Source organism: Trichoplusia ni, chromosome 5 (genome assembly GCF_003590095.1).
Source record: "Trichoplusia ni isolate ovarian cell line Hi5 chromosome 5, tn1, whole genome shotgun sequence".
In the NCBI taxonomy this organism is placed as follows: Eukaryota; Metazoa; Arthropoda; class Insecta; order Lepidoptera; family Noctuidae; genus Trichoplusia; species Trichoplusia ni.
The window spans coordinates 8,679,982-8,703,126 of NC_039482.1; the positions used below are offsets into that span (position 1 = coordinate 8,679,982).

The following is a 23,145-nucleotide window of genomic DNA, read 5'->3' on the forward strand; positions in this document are numbered from 1 at the left end:
GAAATTTTTTTTATACCCATTCATCATCCCTATTATTATACTTATACTTATACTAGCTTCGATAATCGATTATTAGTAGGATTTAGCAGTGAATGTTAACTTTCCTACATTCATTCACTTACTCTCGAAATCGAAGAAGCTTCATACCTTTTTGGTTACATAGGTTTTCGAGGATTTCCTCTGCATAATTTCAAAAGGAATCCGTTTAATATTCCTTAGTGCAAAACTTGACAAGAAAACTGACAGACGGAAAACAATTTTGTAATTTACTAGTTATTATTCCGAAATCAGATTCATGCAATACCTTTCAAGATCTTAACGGACATACATAAAGACTAACGTAAGAAGAAATGGTTTGAATACCCCTATTATTTAAATAAAATACTCAATATACAGTTTTTACTTCTCTAAATCATCATCCAAGCCTTTTCCCAACAATTTTGGGTTCGGCTTCCAGTCTAGCATTTTACATAATGAACGACTGCCTATCTGATCTCCTCGACCCAATTAATTACCTGGGTAAAACGATACCCCTTAGTTACACTGGTTCTCAGACTTTCTAGCTTCTGACTACCTGTAGCGACTGCCAAAGATGTATGAATAACAGCCGGGACCCACAATTTAACGTGCCTTCCGAAACACGGAGGAACTCGTTATGACTAAGATAGTGTCCCATCTATTGAGCAACCGTGTCGATCGATCCACTTATGCAGTTATAGCTTCTCTACATATTTATAATATTCATATATATTTCTTGGTGATGAAATAAAATACAAATTTATTTTCTCAAACATAAATAAAGCACAGTCACGTTTACAGGACGAATTGAAATCGTTCGACGTAAAAATATTGCTTTGTCGGCGAGTCACGTGCGTTAAACGTAGAATCGAAACGTAAAAGGTTTTAGGGTTCCCCTTCTTGTAATTTAAGATATCAAAACGGTTTTATCTTTATAACACTTGTATTTATTTAAGGGAACAAGTTAGGGGTTTCTTCAAAGAGGTTTTAACACTTTTTTTGTTGTTTATAGTTTTAGTAGAGAGACGTAGAGAAGGCTAGGCAGATGAATGACGTGAATCAACCTTCAGAACTCCTGTCTGTAGAGAGTCAGGGTCTTTTAGGATACCATACCAAAGTGGCAAAAAGGAAATCGTTTAACTTAGACGGTGTCTGTTCGTCTATGCTTTCATTGTCAGACTGTTGTGTCATAAACCGTTATAGCTATTCAATTGATATTTTCACAGATCATGACTAAAACTAAAACTAAAGATCGGGGTTAAGCAACGGTTAATACGTTAAAAATATTAATGCAAGTCTTACTCGCACTTGACCGTTTTGTTTTTAAATACAAAGCTTGCTTTAGAAGTACTTCGAACTCTCTTAAACAGTTTCATTCCATTCCGTTTAAGTATTTAACTATTGAAGTGCTACAAACCCAAGGGTACTATTATCTTTTTATTGCCCTTTTGGACTATGTCATAACACTATTAAATTAATTATGCATGCGATTCAACTTTATCTGCAGAAACCATATGCAGCAAACACTCTGGGAGTAAATGTCTGAATTCTAAACTAGAAATGCTGAAATTAAACTCAGTATGTGTCTTGAGATTTTACATTTAAATAATAATATGACTTTTGTTGTTATTCTTAACAATGTATAAAACTCCCATCGATATTTTTATATCCAGGTAAGCCTGTTCTTCTTTGAACTTCTTTGAACATATTTGTCAATTCAAGGAGTCTTTGAATTGATAAAAATAAATTCTAAATATCAATAATTCATAATTTTCCTTTGCAATCTTTATTAATCCGACCGAGAAATTGTTGGTTAATTTTCCAAAGTATTCAAAACACAGGCATATTTTTGTCACTCTTTCTCGTCAATAAAACTTAAGGAAACAAAAGAAAAATCAGTAATCTTTCATCAAAAATAAACATTTCTTTTTTTTTCAGAACAATATCTCTCACCTTTGCAACCTTCTCTAAAAACGTTTTTACTGAACAGTTTTAAATTCCAAAATGTTTTCCAGTGGAACTAAAAAACTCACCTACACACAACTGCACTGAATTTTTATAAAACACATACGGTTCCAATGGTCCCAATGGTCCCGAAAGGAATGGCGACTGGCCCCTTTGGCCCCCCTGGTCCCCGCCGCTCAATTTGGCCGAATAACCGAGTGGTGTAGTCATTTTCATCTCTCTGCGTGATAAATAAACCAACTCTTTTAGCTGACACGGAGTAAAAAGCGAATGGAGTGATTGCTTTTGAAAGAGGTAAAGCTTTTGAAAATTCAGTTTGTTTGTGCATATGAGAATTCAGTTTTTGTCTGTTTAAGTAAAAAGTGAAATTAATCCAAATATACAGTAAACAGACTAATGATATCAAAAAACACAATTACTAAATGTAAAAAATATTCGTAAATTCGAAGCCATTTATAGGTATTTAGAACCAAATAAAATCATTTGTAATTTGGAGTACTGAATAAATTATCAAATTCCTCAATTCATACATCTTAAATTACCAGGTAAGTAGGTATGCTCACTTTAATTATCAACCTTCCAATTATTGACTACTCTTTGCTTGCAAATAAACCCGCGAACGAGCGTGGGCAAGCGTAGCTATCTAGTATTTCCTTGCTACGTTGAAAAATTACACGAATTTGCTCGAAAAACTAAAGACGCGGTTATATTGATGCGCATGAAATAATAATGTAATATTTTGCTACTTCGACTTATTGCGTTTTATTGCATCACAAAATAGATTTGTTTAGAAAGAGCCACCTGAGTTCGTCATTGGTATCTATTATTTATTATGTACTTATTAAAAAAGTTTTTATTAAGATTCGTTATGTAGGTTTTGCGAAGTTGCAGCATTGTGAACGATCGGCAGAGGTTTCCACCTTTTTATTCCAAAACCTCTTTCATAATAGTCCGAAAATAAATCCTATCAAAATACACTAATTAGGTATTAGGCAAGGGTATGCAAGATCGATATTCCAATGCCAGCCTCATATATTACTTCTACCTACCCTCCTGATACTACTCCATGCACTATTGCTACCTGCCCAAAACTCGAGATCGGCTGAATTGTCAATAAAAATCCTCCCTGAACTTACAGAAATAATTTAAGACTAGAATAGACTATTAGCCAAATCGGCGCAACCGTTCTCGAAAAATATTATTATAAAATATATTTTTATTTATAAAAAAATATACCAACATACCTCACCCTTAGAGCTCGCACAAACACGCCAGCCCACTATTGCCAATTTTTCTTTCATACCCCGGTCATTGTAGGCAGAAAAAACGAGCCAATTTGGTTGTTGCTACATGATGCCGCGAATCTTTCATTTCTTTTGATGTATGGCAGGTTGTGTATGACGTAGTATGTAGTGTGGAATTACAGAGGTGTTGTGTGAATAATTGGCAGGTAATACGAGCTTGTTGTTACGTTACCAAATTCATTTTAACTGCTGTTGCCATGATTGTTTGGCTATATTTTTTGTTGGAATGTTTCAAACAATCATGTTCGCCTATCGAGGAAAACTGCTGGACATAAACGGCCCACAAGCTGCACCACGACACCCAACATGTTTACTAATCTATAATATTAAAAATTAAGGTAGTCAATATCATCAATTAAAATTAGAAAGTCATCCGTTTTCGCGGTTTGAATGCCTAAAGTATCCGAAGTCACTTTGTCAATCGATTCCATTCAGTATGTGAGAGGTTCCCGTGACGATCAAACGTGTTTGAAGGAATTAAGGTTTTGTCACACCTAAACAAAGTAATCTAAAGCAATAATAAACTTGTAAAAATAAGATGTTTTATTGTATTGACTCGTTCGCGAATCGAATAAAAGACAAACCCGCAGGCGCCATCACACCAGGCCAAGATTAAGAAATACATTTGGGTCCAAAACTAGTCAAGCGATCCTAATAAATACGCGTAGTAAAACTGTTATCAAAAAATTCATAACAGTTCACTCAGGCTTATTTTGCAGTAGACTAGTTTTGCATTCAACCAGTAGACCTAATTAGCCTTAAGATAGTGAAAGTAAGATAGCGCGTTAGGTACGCAGCTCAGAGCGGTATAAACCACATACACAGCAGCCTGTCAGAGACTTGGTCAAACAGGTTTGATTCAAACCAAGGAAACCGTTTCCACATCAAACACATTTGATCGTTTGAACCAGCCCTAACATTCTTAACCCACATTCACCTCTTAATGTATTTCAGACGTCTTCTGTCGCATCACGTTCCAGCCCAGTGGGTTGAAAGAGACCACCGAATACTGATAACACTCCCATTGACTTGATAAATATAACAGTATATCATATTAATGTTTATATAAATATGTATTTGTTTGTTTTGTTATTCGCGTAAGGTAAAGCTATTGTCAGTATATGAAAGTAGAGAAAAATTGCACTGTTACTGATTACCTACAATTAATCTGAGCGGTAAAGATATTGAATCAATCAAATATGCTAAAATTGAACCAACGTGTGTTAAAAGTCACGTCGCTTGTCGAAAAGGATTATCAACACTGTATATTTGAAGGTTTCTCGTTGTCTATTCATGAGCTGCAATTAAACTTAATGATTGCTATGTGGACTTTGTTTCAAAGACAAAACTAATACTACATAGGATGTTTTCAAGTCTTCAAAAAACGTAATTAATATAACTAGGTACTTCAAATAAAATGATATTATATTTCTGCAACGGATATCAACAGAAAATGTAACAGTAAAGTAATTACTAGTGTTGTCACTCGACGGGACTCTTGAGGATTCCGGGATTTTATGAGCCGTCTAAAGTGGCGTTAAAAATCCTGGAATTGGTTTGGTCCGTAAAATTTTATTGGATAGCGGTAAATTGAAGTAAGCAATGATCACTGCCATTTCTGAGTCAGTAGACAATGTTTTAGGGATCTTAAAAGCCTTTTATTTTTATTGGTTTTCGACCATCCATAAAATGAAAGGGATTTTTTTCTGTTGACATTTTGTAATTCCTTTCTCTTGCTAGTTCAGTTTTGACAGTTCCTGAAGACACGGACAAATAATTAATATAAATATAATTAAGATCTACCAAACAGTAATAACTATAGTTTCTGCAATAGAAAAACTGATTGCTACTCAATTGCCTTTATCCCAAAATAACCCTAAGGAGAAACAACATTCGCTATCTACTTAATAAACCCATAACAGAGACCCTGGTCATAACAAAATATTTACTGACCCTTATCCCGGATTACAGAGCCAAATCCCAGGATTTGTCGGACGTGACCCATCACTAGCCGTTTACAAACTAACCAATGACTTTATTGTAAGTACCTCGGAAAAAGGTGTCGTTACTGTCAATTAAGCAACTATTAATAATACTGTTATATTTATAGATAAATAATAATGCCTTGACAGGTTATTATCAGTCCTATCACTATATTAGCCCATATCAGTCATGGGACATATTATAATGCACAAGTATTTACGCCAATACAGGGTACACTCTCGGGTCCCTTACTCTCAAATCTCGAAGGTCTTCTAATCTGACACGACTGTCGAGAGATCAGACGCAACATCCATGTTTTTACGTGCTTTCTGAAACACGGAAGCTCTGATTTTTATTACTAAAATGCACACAAAATTCAAAAAAACTGTGCGTGCCTTGACATCGAACAGGAAACATTGTTTCGTTCTGCGGCCTTACCACTAGGCCACAGCTGCTATAGTTAAAAAAACGATCTAATAAAGGAAGAGTTTAACGATTAACCTTTTTTTTTGTTCCTAGCTTATTATTTGATTCGTCTGAAATATAGTCAGTTTTAGAAAGAGTTTTTTTATAATGAACGGCAAATACAAATAGTCAACATTACCTTCAACATAAAAAAAAAACAAAATACAAACGAATTAAAAATCACTTCCCTTTTTTCAAGTCGGATAAAAATAAAAATGCTCAAACACAGAAGGTCAATTTTTACTCTATTAAATAAAACAATATGAGAATATTTTTTCCCTTGCACCACGCCCCACTTCAATCAGTCATCCACTCACATAATGTTTGCTCATCACTCGACCGCTCACACTATCCCACTCGTTAACTATATATATATTGATAGATCAGGTATCGATATAATGTTAATTATTATTATTTAGCTAAGAGGAAGCGAGAAAAATGACATAATTTTTTTGAAAAGCAATTAAGACTGAGCAGTAGACCGGACAGAGTGGAAAAATCGAAAGGAATTTCTTTGCCTACTGTGGAACAGCAGTAACTAACAAAAAATGCAATCATTGAACGACAGAAATACATTTATTTATTTATTTACTGTTTATGTAGAGGAATCGATATGAATATGTAATTTTTCTTAATTTTTCTTCATCTTTATCTTGTTTAAATAACTCCATTTTTTCGATTATAAGAGCAGAGAATTATGTTTTTTGACAAGCTAATTCCTTGTTTGCCTTAAGAAAATTAGGTGAGAAATGAAAGCAAGAGTTCAAAAAAATATAAAAACTGATTTCGAACTGATTTCGACAACTTTTTGTGATAATAAATAGAACAAAAGCTAGAACCTATTCTGAAATCTTCTCTACTCTACTTCTTCACTACTCTGAAAATTTTCCTCCCACTAAAAAACCCAAAATCTAAAAATACTCCTCAACAAAAAGTAGTTCAGTGATCCAAGTCGTTGAAAGCATAATCTTTTTGAGAACTGTTCCAAGCTTCGGTCGAGAGACCCGCAAAGCATTCGAAACCGCATGCTCAGTCATGTGCAAGGCTCTATCGGAATGCGGGCTTTGTTTGTTGAAGCCGTCCTGGCTATCAAAGTGAATGGCTACTTGTAGATCGTTTGAGGCGGTAGTTTGGGATTTATTTAACGGGTGTTGATCGTTGCTTAGTATTGATGTTGATAACCCCTTTTTCCGGAAGGAAATCATCAAATTTTGCTTTGGGTTGAGTGGAGGGAGTGTCAGACTTCTAATGGCTAAAACTCACCCATGTACCCCAGGTAACCCTTTTGAACGATCCCGCTGCCCCGACAGGATGTCGATGACCGCTGCTGGCATATATTTTTAAGATGGCATCAATCCATCGATATCATCCACGCCAAACCCATTGTAGAGGACATGTCACGGGATCGATATCAAGCGCATGTTTTAATGTGATCCACGAATGCTTGTTCTGAATCTGGATGTTTCTGTGTATGTGACTTGACACGATGCACAAAATTTGATTTAAATCGGTTTAGTTTGGCATTCAGTACAGACAAACAAAATGACACGTAATTTATATCTATTAAGATTAAAGCGTCAATGTATTTAGTTACACCATTTACTCCTTAAAAAGTTATCTTTATAACATCAGAGAAAAATCGGTTAATCCGGGCATTAACGTTATTCAAACTCTACCACGCGGTAAATAGCGTTTTACCCATTTTTCTTACAATTTCTAAGCATACTACTTCTTTTATCATAAAAATAGTACATTAAAGAATAAAGGCCTTAGAACTATTATAACAATATCTGTTTCTCCAAAGAAAAGGGCACAAAAGACTCAAAGAAATAGTCGGTCATGCGATCTGTAAACATTCCGAAAATCCTGCCGTAGCAACGCTCCTGAAGATACAATACGTAGAAAATAATACATTAGGCCTACTTACCTTCTTAAAGAATTCCTTAGAACCATCTTTACTATAATAGTTCATTGATCGAATGGAAAAATATGTTTTCGTTACTAATATTATGATTATAACACAGTCAACGCTTGGGTAAGGAATTGAAAATTCACGAGCAATTTTAACCATTTCAATGTCCCGAGAGTGACATACGAACATTTCTATACTTTAACTATTGTATCCATTTGGGGGACAGTTTAAACCTTTCACGTCGTGACTGCAGTCAGCGTAGCGATAGAAAGGTATGTTTCGACAAGCAAGCAGGTAACATTGCGAATATTTTCCATCTCTTTTCTGCCTCACTAGCCAAGTTCAATATCTACAATTGCTAACGTCAATAAAAAGCGCTCGAATGTATTGAGATGACATTTCGTTTCGATAAGACACGTGATTTCGACCTGTCATCTCTGTACACTAAAGCCTTTTTTACTGACGTTAATCATTGTAGAAATGTAACTTAGCTAGAGGGGCTGTAGTTACGCAAGTTTCTAATATTGTGGCCCTTATCGGTCTTCCGCTTTCCACATCCAAATCCATAAAATAAAACATTTTAAAACTAAAATACGTCGTCCCCAATCCCAAACTTGAGCTGTCCAAATAATTCATTATCCAACACTTTTATTACTTCTCTTACTTTAATTACTTAAATCAAACACGCAATTAAAAGAACAATAAAATTATTTTTATGGGCATCAATTAGCAATGTTGACTTTGCCCGGATTCGGACGATATCACCCGGATTTATCGCTAGGGCACGCTAATTGGAATAATAATTACGGAGATAAAGAAATATTATATTATTATCCGGCTGTAGGTTTGAATTTTTGGCAGGAATTAGATTTATTTTGGTATTTTGAATTTTGTTTGAGGGCTTATATTAATGTAGAGTGATTTGGTTATCGTTATGGAAAGAAAAATAAAGCCTCTATGTTGGAATTAAACTCATGGGTTTTCAATAGAAATTCGACTTACAAAGTATCGGACCCGTAGAAAAATATATAAAATAGATAGGATAGAAAGTAAGGAGGGATAAATTTAGGAATGGATTTTGTTTTGCATCGTGTCGTCTTGTAGACAGTAGAAAATTTGAGGTTAAGCACTTGACTGGATTTAAAGACAGACAAAAACTGGAAAGAACAGGTAAGTTCTAAAAAAAATAGCGGTTCAACAATGACGTTCCTTAAGATGCAGTCTGGAGACAGATGGGTGGACAAAAGTACAGACAGTTATGCCTCAGTAATGGCGTTTTACCCTTTAGTAAAGAGCCATAAAAATCATGAGCAGTTAATATTTTATATATTCCTGCATAGCTCATAATAATATGTAGTCGATTGCATAATTTGATTTACAATCTTCCATAATTTCTAACAACCAGTATTCTCATCTCATCTCTATAGTGCGGAAATCAATATTCCCAGTATCCATCATAAAAAGTAAAAAATCCCCAAGACATTACAATTAGCGATGTAAATAAATCGCTTTCCTCTGATAAGCACTAAATCCGTTTAATTGGTAATTCCGTTGTGATCCCCCGTTACCGACCACTTAGCGTTGTTTGCCTCGTCCAGGGACCTGGATTTATTGTTGTGTCCTGACGCTCCTGGGATTAAGACTAATGTGTTTGTTGAGGCAGTATATAAAGAACTTTGTCCTAAAAATAATATGGTGAGGGAAAAGGGTCTAGATTTTTTGTCGATTTCCTTTTTAGGGATCCCTGCCTAAAGGATTAAAATTTATTTTTATCACTGAAACACCTATGACTGCTTGTCAGTTCAACCGTTATAACTGGACAGTTGAATTTTCTGGTGATGTATTCTTGTTGTCCCTAACAAAACTTACATTGTGGTTTCTTAGGTTTACGCCAATGTTAGACATTGAAATGAAAAACATGCATGGCGTGACCATGATACCTGCAAAAATTTCGAAACGTCGGGAACTAAAATCTAAAATTAAACCGCGATAAAATCCGTAAAAGTAGTTTCATTTCAAAACTTACATTAACAAGATTTGTTACGGTAAAGAGCTTTGCCCATATGCACGAAACCCTCTGTGATGCGAGTCCGACTCGCGAACCGGATTTATACGCCGGATTGAGGAGTTACCAGTTGCAACTGATTCGGTTAAATGCCTACCTAATTTTGTGTGGAATGAAGTGGTACTAACCGACACATGCATACGGATTGTGACGCAATTAGAATTCAAAATTACATTCTTTTAATAAAAACTGTCGTTGTTCAAACGATTTACGTTCTTCATTTGAGCAATACTACCAGCGACTGTCGGATCAATTTTGACGGTTTATGATACCTATAAGCAAAAAACATAAATCTATTGGAAGAAACAAACAATTATTACTCCACAAAATTGCAATATAACATCCAACAATAACAAATCGAACAAAAACACTGTCACAAACCTTATGAACAGAACCGAAAACAAAGTGATTGCAGATCCTGATAATATTGTATTCAATCCTCACCGCCCACGGTTTTTACCGCGAGATAAACCTTGATTAATTGTTCGCTACATCATCAATATTGACGATTTACGAGAAAGCCGAACCTTTGTATAGGATTACATGAAGGAATGTAATAATGTTATAGAATTATAGGCTACTAGCTGACCGAGCAAACGTGGTTTTGCCTAATAAATTAGTTCTAGTTGTATGTATTTTTAATGCCACATTATAAAAAAATAAAACCAAGAATTTCGCCCAAAAAAATTTTTTTTCTTTTTTGAGCAACCCTTAACACTTAGGGATATGAAAAATAAATGTTAGTTGATTTTCAGACCTACTCAATACGCATATAAAATTTAGTAAAAATCGGTAAAACCGTTTCGGAGGAGTCCGGTAACTAACATCGTGACACGGGAATTTTAAATATCTATACTTCTATATACTATATATATATATATATATATATATACTTATATATAAAGCTGAAGAGTTTGTTTGTTTGAACGCGCTAATCTCAGGAACTACTGGTCCAAATTGAAAAATTCTTTTTGTGTTGAATAGATTATTCATCGAGGAAGGCTTTAGGCTATAAATAATCACGCTGCGACTAATAGGAGCGAAGATACAATGGAAAATGTGAAAAAAACAGGACGGGTATAAATCATAACTTATAACTTCTTCTACCCACGGGAACGAAGTCGCGGGCAACAGCTAGTTAAAAGATAGATTGATAGTATAGGTAAAGCAAGTAAGCTAAGTTTTTTACTGGATAATGTTTAGGGACTAATTTTTGTCCTCCCGGTTTCGTGTAGGGTGTGCGTGAGCGATCCCGTTACTCTGGCGTAGCCAGTAGAAAGATACTGGGGTGGTTCTAAGCGGAGTGAGTATTGTAGTAGTATAGTTCCTACGACCAGTCTAACATGATCTGAAGTCAAATTCATTTTCATCAACAAAGAGTTTATTTGTTCATTTAATAATGAATGTTCACAGAAAATAGTAAAAAAACACTACAATAAAAATATGTTGTACAAGGGTGTTGCTTATTTCTGAAGATAATGTTTAATACATTTTATGTGATTGCTATTTTCACCATATCATGGAATTAGTAATTGACGCCTTTATCAAGCATTGTGAAAGCGGGGTTAAAACAAAACGACGCTCTCATTCAGCTGCAAAATGTTAAAATAAATCATTACAAACATCTATAATACGTTAGCTATAAACGTAATATAAGTTGGTCTTCCATTAAATTATTTTAAAAGGTCACGAGCACAGCACAGTCTAGGGAACTTGTATCAAGTTATAATTGATCGATCCAATGGAGCAGTAGAGCAAAACTGTACCAACTATGAGTACATGACGTAGCCTGACCAACAATTAGTGGCGGCTCCACTGCTGCTAAAGAACAGGGCGAGGAATGGAGACGGTTTAAGTGTGCTGATTTTTTTGACTAAATCTTTTATATTTTGTTTCAAAGTATGTAGAATAATAATGTTTGTAAGGTTTTGAAGTTACAGTTTTAACGTTTTTACGATAAGATAACAAATAAATCAAAGTTTTATTTGTCACCGACCTACGATCCTTTACCTCAATCTTCATTTTCAGTTATTTAATTATAGCAGCAACAGAAATACACGTTCGTAAAAAAATAATCCCACTATTCCGAACGACGGACAGATGCACAGACAGCTTCACCTAAGTAAAATCTGTGATAATTATTTAACAAAACATTTCTGTAAGACTAGTAGCGCCATCTTTGATTTTTATCTAATGATTTTTTAGATGTCAAATGTTAAGAAAGCGTCTGTCGTTAACCGAAAGAGCGTGTTTCAATAAATACGTATCTCATATTTCTATTAAGTATTTTCACTTCATCATATCTTGCCAGATCCTCGCGAAGTGTAAGGTAACCAGACATAAACATTTAAGGTTATTAATGGACTATCCTCGGAGCACCTATGATAGATTGGCCTTGCACAGAACCAGATGCGGCTGGATATCTGTTTTCAAAACAGCTGCGAATGTACCAACAGACAAGACTAAGCTGTTTACATTTTGGGCTGTTTTGATGTGCTAAAATATGAATTCCTTAAAGAAAAATACTAAAAAAGCCTTACTTTTCCTTGTATCTAGCCCACTGTGACCCACAGGGCAAAGGCTTCCTTCCCCAAATCCTTCCACGATCCTCTATTCTGACCCGCATGGAACTAGTCCACGTGGTAAACGTTTAGATCGGTTCTGACCTATACTTTTGATGTACTGACAGTTCATCATCGTGCTTGCCCGCTTGTCTATTTACCCCTTAATGTTCAGTTGTTGGAAGAGTGGTATCCTTTCAATTGCCTGTGGTGTAGTAAAATAATAGAGCAAGAACGATAAGATAAGACTGGAATCGAACTTACAATCGGCAGGATACAAGTCCTTTCACTAAATCACTTCAATACCATCGGACGCATTCTGCCAGATTTCTATTTCCTTCAGAGAATAGATAAACTCTTAAGACATGCTAATAAAATACGACGATAGTAAAACGACAGGATTTTCATTTGATTTTCTTCTTATAAATTATGATGAACAATAATTCTAGGACTCCACACTTAGAACATAAAGTATTAAGAATTATTACAAGCCATTTGGTACAACGAGAATCCAATACAAGGATTTATGTAGTGAAATCGCTCTTCTATTTGCGTTTATCTCATAAATATACATTTTCCTCGGAGCTACGTCCAGCGGGCAATTACCTGGGGCAGCTTACAGGAATGCACATTACGGGATGGAAAACTAATGATCTCAAACTGTTGTCCTGTACCAAATGGATTTCTGCCATTGTGTGAGCAGGACGCCGTTATGCGCTGTGTATTGCGCCGTCCTACTTCCACATCGGCAAATCGCAGTCTTTAAGAGTACTTGGTATAGGGGCAGATGGTAAATGGTTGCAGGATCTGTGTAGGTTTAGAGCGAAAATGCGGTTGATACAAATGGACCTTAGATTTCCGTCTTACGAAATTCATCTTGGAAATTAACATTGGGATTATGTTTTGTCTTGGTTGCTTAGATTGAGATGCTACTATATGCTTCAGAGAAGATATAGTGAGAAAACCGGTACAATTGTGAATTTTGAAGGTTGTTAAAGCTATGTCAGGCCTATGGTGTCATGGACCATGACAACAGGAAGAAGACTCCCACTATAGTACTTACTCAAAATGGTCCTTGATAATATAATTTGTCCATAGATATTATATTATATTTTAATATTACCTGTCACGGGTCTGCTGGCAGAAATTTCATAATAAATAAGTACCTTTCTACCAATTGTATTTGCATCAAAATAAATTATGTCTTTTCTTCTTGTATAAATCAATATTTTTAAATCTGAAGCTTTGACATGGGAACTCAATTTCTCATTTCCTATTAGCTACAAAAATATTTGTTCAATATTTCACACACTACCTTATAAGTCAGTCTGGGGGGTCTTCCCTGGTGCATCGATTACGTGGCAGCGCCAACAGTATCTTTAGCATCGATCGGTGATTGATGTGTTTTTATTCGAATTATGTCTTTGTAGGTAGCTTAAGTTTTACTAACACTAGTCTATAGAAATATTGTGTAACAAAATGGACACCCTGATCTGAAAATAAATAAATTGTTATGTCATCATTTATTTTCTTCTTGTTATATTTCCTCTCCATAAATTTCCCTATTCTGTAGTTCAAACAATTCGTCGAACTAACAGTCAAAAATTGCACTGCCGTCGAAATGACCGAGATTTGAGGAAAATAGAAAAGTAAACGGTGCTCTATTCCCCCGGCGATACGGTATTGCTTGTCTATGCCCCGGTATTGACGTTAGCCTGGAGTATTTGTTCCAGAGGGCAGCAATATTATTGCAAGGAGGTTTAATAATCTTGTATTCGTCTTTTTTAAATCAGTGTTAACGGAAATCTCTAATTGCGCTGTTACAGCGTAACAACCTCGTATTTAGGAGGGTATTTTTGTTGGATTCTTTCCCATAGGGTAAAAATGGAACTCTAAAACTAGGTACCGCAGTTTGTCCCTCTTTCTGGTACCAGGATGTATCTCAGATACCGAGAGACCTAGACAGCTGACTTTTTTATAGACGATGTCTTTTTGTTGCCGCTCTAACATCAAATAATAAAATCGTGGTTAAGTGACGGTTGATGCGGTCAGATTGATGGGTGTTCAATGTTATTGTTTTTGCTAAAATATTTTTATTATATAAGTCGCTTCATTATTTAGAAAAACCATAGGCTGCTTGTTGTCGTAATTGCTAATATCTCCGCAAAGTCCCGCTTTTTAAAAAAGTAGTTGAAAAGTAAAAACTTGAAAGAATTCAAAGATATCTTAAATATATTACATAAATATTGTTCTTTCTTTCATTGTCTGTGTGAAACTTTGTAAAAGATTTCAATTCAAAGATATCATTTAAAGTATTCGTACTTATTCAGTCATAACATAGATAGGGCAGAGTTTAGTTCTTATAATTGTACTTACGACCAGTGTGAGAATTTTTTTCTTGTATTTTTCAACAGACCTCAAAAAAGAGGAGGTTCTCAAGGTTTCGGTTTTTTTTGTTACCTCAGAAACTCGGACTGGTTGAATATTATGTCGATTATTTTCTCATTTAATTTGAAATAGCTGGGATTCGGCAAGTTAGGTTCAGTAGTTTTTTTCGAAGAAGGTTGTACATTTTCTTTAAAAAGTCTTATTCTCATTTTATAAATATTCATTTCTTTTGTTACAGTTCAACTTCGTCGGCAAACTGCTCGGACCAAAAGGGAACTCCTTGAAACGGCTACAAGAAGACACCATGTGCAAGATGGCGGTCCTAGGAAGAGGGTCCATGAAGGATCGACAAAAGGTACTCTCATAGATTGTCGAAAAACATTATCATTAAGGGTTCTTATCGCCTCCTCATAAAGAGAGACTTGACGAAACAACGACTGCACAAGTTGATAAAGTACGTCCGTCGATGGGACCGACGGGCACGTTAAATTATGGATCCCGGTTGTTATTCGTCAATCTTGGACAGACGGTCAAAAGCTAGAAAGTCTGACAACCAGTCTAAGGGGTATCGTATTCCTTAGGTTCTGTATAACACTGGTACTGCATCCGGACTGGAAGCTGACCCCAACCTAGTAGAAGAAAGGCTAGAGTTTGATGGAAAACTAAACTTTCAATTAAGAGTAACAAAAATAACTAGCCCCCACACTTCAATAAGGTATCAACTTATTCCATAAGGTATCAACATAAAATTCCTCCTGACTCCTCATTTAAAGCTCCATCTTTCCCAGGAGGAGGAGCTCCGTGTGTCTGGGGACCCGAAGTTCGCGCACCTGTCGGACGAGCTGCACGTGGAGATCAGTGCGTTCGCGACCCCCGCTGAGGCCCACGCGAGGATTGCCTACGCACTGGCTGAGCTGAGGAGGTTCCTCGTACCTGTAAGTAGTCTTTTTTATGCTAATCTTCGCAATCCTTGGCTCTCTGCATGCATAGCCGAGTGACTACCACGCAAATCCTATTTTGAGCGACGTGTCGCGGCCCGATCCCCGCGTAAGATAAGCATAAGTGTAATGTTGCCTTTTTCTATAAGAGTCCTCGAATTTTTGGCGACCTGCATGTATAGCCGAGTGGTATAGGTCACCACGCCAAACCCACTAAAGGCCTGACTTGTTCACGACACTGGGCCCACAGTGGGATTAGCCCAGACTTGTTTCGAGACTGAATGTCTTTGTGTCTGAGACTTTTTGACTTGTGAGAAATACAAAGTTAATGCACATTCCAAAAAGGTAAAGCGATTTAAACAATTCTTTAGCATTTACCTCTGGCTTGTTGGTAAATTGGTTATTGGCATTGATTTGCTGTACCAGGGGTTGTGGTTTCGATTTCGTGAAAATTTTTGAAAGTTGTTGCGAAATATTACATGTTACACAAAATATTTGTAACATTTTTTCTCATTTTTGCCATGCAAACCGAAAGTTAATATGCTCAGAGATATATTCTCTATAAATTATGAGAGTTACAAGCGGCGCCGGCTGTCATGCTAGTATTAAAGATACAAGAGGCACGCACTCGCACGCAGTATTTATTCACGAGTTAATATCTCACAGCTTTTGGTATCTCAGTTTGTACAAAAAAGAAACACGAATAAGTATGGTTAAGTATTACGTAAGACTGACAAATTACTTTTGGCATTTCTTAAAATCATGTTTTTTTTTTCCGATATTAGGTAGATTTACTTACTTCAGCCATGTTTTTTATACGATTTCCGCATGCAGGACTTTAATCGTTATGTCGTAGGGGAAGGGGTTCACAAACATTCAAGGCAAATGCACAAGACAGCCACACTCAGAACAAGCATTCGTGGATCATACAAAAGCTAGTCCAATGCGACTCGTTCATCTTGCGAAAACTATTACCCTCTCACAAAAACAATTTAAACTTATTAATATCATTATCCACTGAGCATCTTCCTTTAAATATATTTATGTTATATCATAAACCATATACGTATTATATAACGTATTGTCCTCGCACAAAAGCTCATAGAAAAATAGTTTTGATTTCAAAATCATATCTTTCATGTGACATAACATTATGGAGCATAAAGCTTCAAGGCGCCATAAAGCTGTGATATAATGAAATAACTTCAATAGCTATAAGATTTTACTTCAGTCTAGACACTGCTTTTACTTCCGCTGTCGTGGTGGCTTTGCAGCTCTATGCATGCATTGGTATGCACAAGGTGCAGGTTCGATCCCAACTCGGGCAAAATACCAATGTGTTATATGTACATACTTTCTTAATTATTCTAAAACATCACTGATGTAACGGTGAAGGCAAAGTTGAGATAACCAATATTGCATTGCCAAATGCTTATTTGTTTTTTACAAAAAAGTATTTTATCACAAAAAAAATATTTTAAATTGAATTTGCACGCGTAATCCAATTACCAGATTGTGAGGAAACTTTAATAATATTTTAACAAACCTGAAAAGGATCGAAACCAAAAAATAAACAATTTTATAGCATTGAAAAGCATACCAAAACCAACCAGTATTTTTTTTAACAATTCTATTTTATATCCTCCAAATAAGTAAAAATCTTTATCATAACTGCACTCACCTCATAACTAGGACTACCAAGTAGACGAGGATAATTTCTTCACCTTTCTTTTCACCTATTTACCATTACAATCACAGTGACTTCAAAAGACGGGAAGAACTGCTCCATTAAAGCCAGCATTACAGTACACGTGAGGATAATATAACGTTTTATGGAACATCGTAAAAGTCATTTCAAATCAAAGGTATGTTTTGAAATGGCGCATGCAGTGCTTGCTAGGCTGTTTAAGGAGGACTTGTTGGACGTCAAAACAAAAGTTTTTATTTCAAAATGGCCGTTTTCCAGGCCCTTTCAAAACGTTACAATGATGACTAGTTGCGCGGTTCCAAAATGTCATTCTTATGGAGAACAACCGGCAAAAAACTTCATAAAGAATCAGGACTTGTTCGCGACTCGTCCTCATGGACAACAAAGCTTCTTGCGGTCAAGATAACCCCATACCAAGTTTCATAAAAAATTGGTTGAGTTGTGTTAAAAATAGTTTTTGGTCTTTTTGGAGGTAGAGAACACACCTTACCAAATTTCATTCAAATTGATTCAGTAGTTCAATGTGAAAGCATAGCAGATAAATGGAAACAGACGGAAACAAGACATCAAACAGACAGAGATTTAATATTGCTTTTAAACGAATACAGATTGCTGCATATTAGAACCTATTTGGTTTATGATTCTTAAAAGATACGTTATAAGTTCTAAGAACACTTGGTTGTGTAATGTCAACATAATAGCAAGGTCTCGGTTCGAGCCTGGATAAGGCTGGCACAGCATCGTAGAAATTGACTTGAAAAATAAATAAATGCGGACAACATCACATACATTGTTCTGAACCCAAAGTAAGTTGCCAAAGCACTTGTGTTATGGAATTCAGATACAACGAAGGTACCACAAACACCCAGACCTGAGACAATGTAGAAATATGTTTTTTTACATTGACCCGACCGGGGATCGAACCCGGGACCTCAGAGTTAGCGACACCTTAAAACCGGTGCGTACGCCACTCGACCACGGAGGTCGTCAAAAAGAAGAGGCCTATGCCCAGCAGTGAGAGGACAAAGGCTGTGGATGAAGATGTGACCTATATTCCTAGAGGCACAATAAATCAGACCATTTGGTATCAAAAACAAGTTACAATAATAAGCCTGTTTTACATAACACTTATTTTTCTTCACAACTAAAGGGCTATAAATAATTCTGGGCGCTTTCATTTCATGTACAGTCAGCGCCAAAAGTCGGTCATTAGATTTTCAAAATAACTATCCACAATTAATGTTAATGAGTCAACTTCGTGGGTTAATTTTCAGTTCTTTAATCAAGAGGTAAAAACGTTTTACTGCCTGTCTTTTGATCTGTCTGTTTGTCTGTCACCAGGCTGTGTCTTATCAATCGTTGACAAACAGTGGCAATTTTCACAGATGATATTTTCTATTGTGCTACAGCGACAGCAACTGGTCACAGCAAACATTTCGTTATGAAAATTAGTATTTCTGTAGTCCTTTTTGTATGGAACACTAACGCCTTCGACTCGCACTTGACGGGTATTTTTGTTGCTGACTGTACCATCTTAAGATTATTTCTTACGATCAAGTCTGGATGCTATTAAGTGATAATTTATGACCATGTTTGCTGAACGTCACAAAAGTTAATAGATTACCCGGTTTCAGATCAACGTGGGATCTTTGTGAAGTTTTAGTGTGTTTTTATTAGTAGCCTTGGACTATAACTGGAGACTAGTGACTTTCAGTGTCTTTTTATGAGACGGTCTTTGTGAAACTAGATCTGAAGGCTAGGATTCATTTGATGTGCTTGTTAAAATTAAATTATCTCTGCTTCCATTCCTGATCAATGTACTTCATATACACAGTTATGACAAACTTTTTAGCTTTATTTATTCGGAAAAAAAATTGTTAGGCATTGTCATAATAAAATTACTTGTAAAAAAGTAAAAGATTCATTGTATATAGAAACATACCTTTCATAAAAAGAATGTAAAAGTAACAATTTAATTTAGAACACAACTAGTAAAAGCGGCGTGCATGCATTAACCAGCTCACGGCGCTCAACTATTTTCAGGGGCCTTACATACACTACATTTCCACCAGTGGTACTATCAAATAAACTCATGTCGCCAGTTTGAGACAGCTATAAATGAGTGTAACTTGTTTCCCTTGACCGTCCTTCATGGTATAAACACTCAATATTTCAAATTAAATAATGCTTCTAAATTTCAACTAATGTAAACTTCTTTCCAGGATTACAACGACGACATACGGCAGGAACAGATGTTGGAGATGCAGATCCTGTCCTCACAGACTGAGCAGAGGAGGCTGACTCCTCCGGACTCCTCCAGGAGCGGCAGCGAGGAGACGCTGCCCCTCAGAGATACCACACACAAGCAGAGAGTGAGTACCAGAGTGTAGGACAAAAAAGGAGATGAATGCATTATTGAATGAATGAATATTCTTTATTGTACACCATAGAATCAAATCAATGAAATTAACAGCATACAGTACAATCGTACAGTGGCGATGTTATCGCTTATAGTGATGTCTTCCAGACACCCTTTGGATGGACAGGACAGATAGAAATATACAGGCGACTGGTTTACTATTTTCGGAATGCTTTCGTATCTCACCACATCGTTCTGTTATATATATGTAATGTATATGATAGTGCCCAACGGCTCTTTCTATATCCCTTGTCAGCACTTTTGATAGTTCATAATAATAAGACGCTCTCTTTGCGACAGTTCGATTCCATCATCCGCGCGTGACACTTGCCCTATTTTACCGAGTCCTAAAGTAATTAAAGTGTCCTTCAATATTCATCTAAGTTTTATTTCTTTGTTTTTTAAAAACCGAAATTCGGGAATCCTCATAACAATTTGGTGGCAGCGGTGGGATACCGATGGTGAAGGTATCCCTGGGACGTCTCCTTCTGGACTCATATTCTAAACTGTTTTAAAGCATAAAAGTGTCGAAGTGCCAAAATTAACTCGAACTCAAATAAAATAATAATAATTCAATATTCATATCTATTTTCGGACATCCTAAAATCTGAATAACTTTTCCCGTGGGTATTGTGATTGTGTTCCTGTTTCGTGCCTGATTCCTGAGAGGGAAAGCCTCTTCAACTTCAACAGACCAAAGAAGTGGTCATGTTCCAGTACATTTTCTACGTGTTCCTGTAAGTCTTGAAAACATTATATTTCCCAGCGAAAGTGCAACTCATCTCTAACAATTCGAAAACAAGTGCGTTAAAGTGCGTAAACCCAGTGAACTAAACATAAAGGTTTATTTTCTTGTGCGCGTTACTAATTCTAATTTATTTTTTGTTTGCAAACTTTATATTCTAAATGTCTCACTGTTATTGTTAACCATTACTCGGAATTATCACTATCAAGACATTCGATACCGCACTCGCTCTTATCTAAACCTCACATTACAGTTGCTGTCTATTACACCGAACTACATCTTTAGTGGACGCGTTATAAAATTTGTTTAATAAAATGTCTCTTAAACTAGAAAAAAATGAAAATATTCAAATTGGAACTCTATTTAAATTTATAAAAACATTCGATGGCACACGTGAAAAATTGAATTCATTTCTAACTAATTGTGACAACGCAATTGATTTAGCTTCTGATACCCAAAAACCAATATTATTTAAATATATATTATCACAATTAGAAGGCAAAGCCGAAGTAGCTTGCTCCATTAAAGAATTCGACTCTTGGGACCAATTAAATAGTTTCCTTAAAACACAGTTCGGTGAAAGAAAACACTATGCCCATCTTATGACTGAATTACGGGAATGCCAACAACTAAATGAACCGGTTAACCAATTCGCATTACGCCTCGAAACTTGCCTTTCGAAGCTCTTAACAGAAGTAACATTATCTAATAAAAAGAAAAGCGAATTAGTTGGTCGTATAGCGGCTATGGAAGACTTAGCACTCCACACGTTTTTAATTGGCCTTAAGCCCGAAATTTCTAATCTAGTCCGCAGTAGAAACCCATCCACTCTCAACGACGCAATCAATTTTGCCGTCTCAGAGGAGAAGATCCTAAATTCGTATAATAAGCGTAATCCTCAAAGTTCAACATTACATCGTATTGCTTTTAAACCCCAATATCCTTCTCGTCCTTCAAACCATGATGTCAATTCTAAGCCGCAAATGGCTAAACAATATGACCGAGATAATAAAAATCTATTCTGTAGGTATTGTAAAAATCAAGGTCATACCATTGAAACATGTAGAAAACGCGAGTACAACAATAATCGGTTCAAGGCTAATCCATCTCCCAAATATCAAAAGCAACCTTATCAGGAGAACTATAAACCTGCTCGTGTTAATTGTGTAACCAGTGAAGATGACTATTATAATCCGGAACCACAACCATCCACGAGCACAAATGATACCCAATATGACGAAACCCACGATTTAAACGAATAGTGGGCTCACGGAGGTGCCTCGTGAGGCCCAAAATACGACCTCTCACAAAATCCTTCCATGTCAACGGCACCAATTTTCCTAAATCCAAGGACCACACGGGTAACCAGCCCCAAGCAAGTGTCCATTCTACTAAATCCAAGGACCACACGGGTAACCAGCCCCAAGCGAGTGTCCATTCTCCTAAATCCAAGGACCACACGGGTAACCAGCCCCAAGCAAGTGTCCATTCTACTAAATCCAAGGATCACACGGGTAACCAGCCCCAAGCAAGTGTCCATTCTCCTAAATCCAAGGACCACACGGGTAACCAGCCCCAAGCAAGTGTCCATTCTCCTAAATCCAAGGACCACACGGGTAACCAGCCCCAAGCAAGTGTCCATTCTCCTAAATCCAAAGACCACACGGGTAACCAGCCCCAAGCAAGTGTCCATTCCACTAAATCCAAAGACCACACGGGTAACCAGCCCCAAGCAAGTGTCCATTCTCCTAAATCCAAGGGTCTCACGGGTAACCAGCCCCAAGTAAAAGTCCAAAACTGCTTTACTGACAATTTCCTGGAAGAAAATAAAATATATGAAATATCGTATAATCGAAATATATCCTTACCTCATGTCTGCATTCAAACATCCGTTTCTGAGAAACCACTTATTTTACTCGTAGACACTGGATCTTCGATCTGCCTTCTCCAAAAGACCTCTATTCAATCATACTCCGACCTGAAACTCAATGAAAACATAATTAAATTAAAAGGCATAGATAGTAAAGAAAATGCTGTACTTACCCTTGGTAATTTCGATATGAACCTTATATTCGGCAAAGAATCTATATCTTACCCATTTCACGTAGTAGAACCAATTGATTTCCCCTACGATGGTATCATAGGAAATAATTTACTTACCCATTATCAGTGTTCTATTGATTACAATCGTCATATTCTTAACCTAGGAATAAATAAAATTAAACTAAATTTCACAGACCCAATTTATCAAATACCACCTCGTTCTGAAATCACTGTAGAATGTTCAGTAAGTAACCCTGAATTAAAAGAAGGTCTCATTCTTGACCAACATATAAGTGATACGTTATTTATTGCGAATTGCTTAGCTAAAGTCAAAAGGAATAATCGAATTAACCTAACAGTTCTTAATACTTCTGAAGACCCTGTCTCTCTAAACTCTAATCTGCAACTTACCTTACACCCGATCAACTATGAAACTTGTCAAGTACACAATACTTACCAAACAGTTCTCGACAGAACTAACGAAGTCCTTAACCTTCTCCGCGTTTCACATCTAAATACAGAAGAAAGCGAAGCCCTCTATGACGTGTGCTCGAATTATTCCGATATATTTCACTTACCTAATGATCCACTTAGCTCAACTGACAGTATTCAGCATGAAATCCGCACATCT

The 23,145-nt window shown here is 36.3% G+C and overlaps 1 protein-coding gene across 1 annotated transcript in view; it reads left to right on the forward strand.

Annotated features, from left to right (window-relative positions):
* The window catches only part of LOC113493905 (KH domain-containing, RNA-binding, signal transduction-associated protein 2-like), a 35,793-nt gene extending 15,926 nt beyond the window's left edge, over positions 1 to 19,867 (forward strand). The window contains exons 3-5 of the mRNA XM_026871936.1: positions 14,900 to 15,016; positions 15,450 to 15,596; positions 19,530 to 19,867. Of these exons, the coding sequence (XP_026727737.1) occupies positions 14,900 to 15,016; positions 15,450 to 15,596; positions 19,530 to 19,697 (432 nt within the window). The 3' untranslated portion in view covers positions 19,698 to 19,867. The remainder of the gene's footprint in view (positions 1 to 14,899; positions 15,017 to 15,449; positions 15,597 to 19,529) is intronic.
* The last annotated feature ends 3,278 nt before the right edge of the window (positions 19,868 to 23,145 follow it).